Source organism: Pygoscelis adeliae, unplaced genomic scaffold (assembly GCF_000699105.1).
Source record: "Pygoscelis adeliae isolate BGI_AS28 unplaced genomic scaffold, ASM69910v1 Scaffold156, whole genome shotgun sequence".
NCBI classification, from domain to species: domain Eukaryota; kingdom Metazoa; phylum Chordata; class Aves; order Sphenisciformes; family Spheniscidae; genus Pygoscelis; species Pygoscelis adeliae.
Genome location: NW_008825016.1, coordinates 383,571 through 387,282, shown reverse-complemented (window position 1 = coordinate 387,282; position 3,712 = coordinate 383,571). Strand labels below are relative to the sequence as shown.

General features: G+C 44.3%; 1 protein-coding gene across 1 annotated transcript in view; it reads left to right on the top strand.

The window, feature by feature from the left end:
• Positions 1-1,313: 1,313 nt before the first annotated feature.
• Positions 1,314-3,712, top strand: part of CREG2 (cellular repressor of E1A-stimulated genes 2) — a 22,149-nt gene continuing 19,750 nt past the window's right edge. Inside the window, exon 1 of the mRNA XM_009326286.1 lies at positions 1,314-1,399. Within this exon, the coding sequence (XP_009324561.1) occupies positions 1,314-1,399 (86 nt within the window). The remainder of the gene's footprint in view (positions 1,400-3,712) is intronic.

Sequence of the window (3,712 nt, the reverse complement as noted above, 5' to 3'; positions counted from 1 at the left end):
GTTGTTCGGTGGACACAGCCACAGGCAGCAAGGTGAAATAAACATTGACTTTAAAGAACATTACCAAAAAAAAAAAAAGTTATAAATTGGGTAAATCGGGAGGAATCGGGAGGGGTGTGGTTGTTTGGGGGGTTTTGTGTGTGTAAAGTAGACCTAATGAAATCTAGGTTTGCACGGAGCTGTGTCCAATGTCACCTAACCCTCAAGCCACAAAGCATCCTCCACATCCCACCCCCACCCCACGATCCTAACAAGGGATCGTAATGGCCACACCACCCACCTCCCCGTCACCGCAGTTCCCCGATTCTTTCCTTAGGTTTCCAGCAGACCTTTGGTGCTCCTTCAGATTCCCCGAGCGTTGTCTAAGCAAGAGCAGCGCTGTTCTGGTGGGTTGGGAGCAGCTAGCTGACAAACAGGCTGCATGGATTTATTGATCAGAACAGAGAGCGCATGGTGTGGTCTTTTCTCGCTGCTGAAAGCACCGAGAGGCTCTCTTTCCTCCACCCACCTGTTAGTTTTACCAAAAGATGCAGAAGTATTAAATCCTTGAGACCTTTCTGCTCCACCAGACTTTCTTGCAGTCGATCCACTGCTTCAAACTTACTAGCATAAGGGATGACGTACAGGTAGAAAACAAGACAGACTCTAAGTCTTCCTAAGATACAAGGCTAAATATAAGGATGTACAGGAACACGGATCAAGCCTCCGTGCTTAATACAAGTACTGAAGTAGACATTCAGCTGTTTTCAGATTTCTCTTCCATGCAGTAACAGCACGTGTCTTAAATCTCAGAGAACATTGTGTTTTCCAGAAAACAGTGCTGGACAAATGTTAATGGCACCAAGACTCATGAAGAAAATTACATTTTCTGCAGGGGTGATCCTGCTATAGTTATTTTACTCCCAAGATGTATTCAGCTTCCATAAGCTAGGACCAGGACTGGAAATGGACTGTTTTAAAAACATCTTTATTAGTTATAAAGACCCCTGGTGGACCCTTGTTTTTTAAATACAAGATATGCTAAAACTAGTTCAGCAATGAAAATTGGAGGGGAGAAAGAAGGCACAAAGGGGACAAACCAAGAATGAGTTATACATGTGATGGGCATGTTTGACAGCTTTTGTTATTTTTCAAATGTAATATAATGACCCATCCTGCCATACCACCTTAATGTCAAAAACCAAACTGAGCTGGGTGCAGGCTACGAGCAAGGAATCTTTAAACCGCTGATGGTCAGAAATTAGGAGGTAAACCAGTAGAAATCTTATTCAATATCTGCCCCGCTTCCTACGCTCTTTCACTGTGCTGCCCATATGGGCTTTTGTATGGCCCACTATGCCCACTGCGATGCTCTTATGCAGGTGTCGGCAGACAAGGGTTTGACCCAGGTTTTGTCTGGGTAAGTGATGTGCCTATAAATACGTCTTATCAGTTCTGCGTATTTTGTACATGATGTCAAGAAGAGAGCAAGGCTGATGAGAGCGAGGGACGAGGGGTGTCAGAGTGAGAGAGGAAGGGTATAAAATGTGAAATGGGGAGCATGACGACTTGAGAGAAGGTACGGAGGAGGGAAGGAGACAGTGAAGGACTGGGAGAATGTAGAAAGAGCTTAGAGAGTAAAGATCCCACCAACCGATGGATTCTACCAGTCCACGTGCAAGATGCTGATAATGGTGGCATGAAAAAGAGATTCTAGTAAGAGCCTGCTGATGCTGGGTTCAAGTGTTTGCGGTTTGTGAGGGAGCTGAAAAACTTGAACCTGCAGCTCAGAAGGGTTTCAGGAGCTGTGACAGAGTGAGCACTTCTGCCTACTTGTGTCCTTCAAACGGGTGGTAGCTCCCACCTCAACCATCGCAGGGTCCTTCCTTTTGGGTGTCAATACTAATTCCACAGGTTGCTGAAAAACACAGCTGCCAAAAGCATCTCCATCACCCACCACTTTGTTTGTACCACCATCTCTGTAGATCCTCTGAATAGATCCCCATTGCATGAGGATTTGTGTTCCGTGACTTTTGATCACCAAAAATCATCATGCTCCCAAGCAACCATCTGTCCCTGCTCCTGACTAATCTCCCTTTGGCCACAACCCATTCTGCAGGGTATCTAAACCCTCAGCAGCCTTAGCAGCATCCACCAGCCACGCTGCTGTTTCCTGGACCGCGTTTCTGCTGCCTGACATATCGCTCTGTGCATCACGGGTGTATTTCATAATTTTTTCCTTTTAACTCCTTTACCTCATGCAGCCTCTGCAGCTCTCTGCGACCCAGTGTCTTTCGTCAGTTCCCATCCTCCAGTCCATCCTCTGCCAACACCACCAACCTCCGTATCTTTTTCATCTTGTCCCACAAGGCATTTCTATGCCTTCTCTACAGCCTGTTATGCTTGGGAAAAAAATCTGTTCATCGCACCTCCGCCCTCATCTCATTGACATCAGTGCTAAAAACTCAGTTTTGCTATGAAACACTGGAAAAACAAGAAGGAGGACTGGTAACAGAAATCAGAAAAGAATCTCCCAACCTTGCCCTGATAGCAGCAGCATCAATATGTGCCTGTGGCTTAGCATATCGCTTCATGATCTTTTCGTTGTCACCTTCATTCTTCCTCTTCCTTCCCCATCTGTTTTTGGTCCTCCGTTCCTAGTTCATGCTGAACATAAATTACACTCCTCGGCAGAGAGGCCGGGTTTTTCCATTTATTTTGAACAGCGCAGCACATTTCTGAATCTTTTTTTTATATAATTTGAAGCATGAAAGTAATTGTTAATAATCTTGAAAACCAAGTTGGTGACATCTCCCGAGGAAAACATTATTTTTAGATGAAAAAATGTCGAGGGCGGGGAGTGAGACAATAGAAGATTTGAACACACTGGCTTAACGGGGAGTGTGGCAGATGAAATGCTGTAGAGCCAAACGCACGTCGTATGAACCAAGAATTGTTGAAATCGGTGGCAGTAACGAAGATGCTCTGAGTGAGCCGTAATCTATAGACGTGCAGCTCAGAGAGCATTGGCCCAATCTTTATTCCTTATCACAGAGCTTGCAGTTGCCTTCTCTCAGCACGAATAGCATTTTTTCATCTAGAAAATCCCATTCTAGGCTTCCTCTCTTTGTTCACTTGTTACCAAATTAAAATCCTATTAAACTGCACACCTGCAATGGGTTTATCTGCAGAGCACCGTGCTGTAGCTTTTAATCCAATTCCACACCTCCGTAACATACAATATACTGCAAATCAGGGTGCAGAGAGACGGAGGCTACACTGTTCGCAGCTCTGTCGGCAGAGAGCAAATCAAACACTTTGATTTGTTAAAAGGGGAGGAAAAAATAAGGACATAGTTAACTACTTCACTTAAAGGAACAATGAGCGTTCATCTGAGTGGTCTGTATAATCCAGGATACAGAGATCAAGTGAAATCATTAACTAAAATGATCAAAAAATGAGAGTAAATTCTTGACCCTGCTTACATTCAGTAGCAAAACTTCCGCTGATTTTAAAAAAGCCAGGATGTCAGCATGAAAAAGCAGTCCCCATCAGGGGGAGAGACAGGCTGAGACTATTTGTTTTGAAAAAGAATAGAAGGGCTTAATGCACACATATAAAGTGTGAATGATGTATCAAAAAGTGGATGTGGCCTCCCATCAGACTTTTGCCACCCTATGAGGAAATCCAGTTGTAGCTCCTCTTGTTGGGTTAATTGATGTAAAATAAGGTT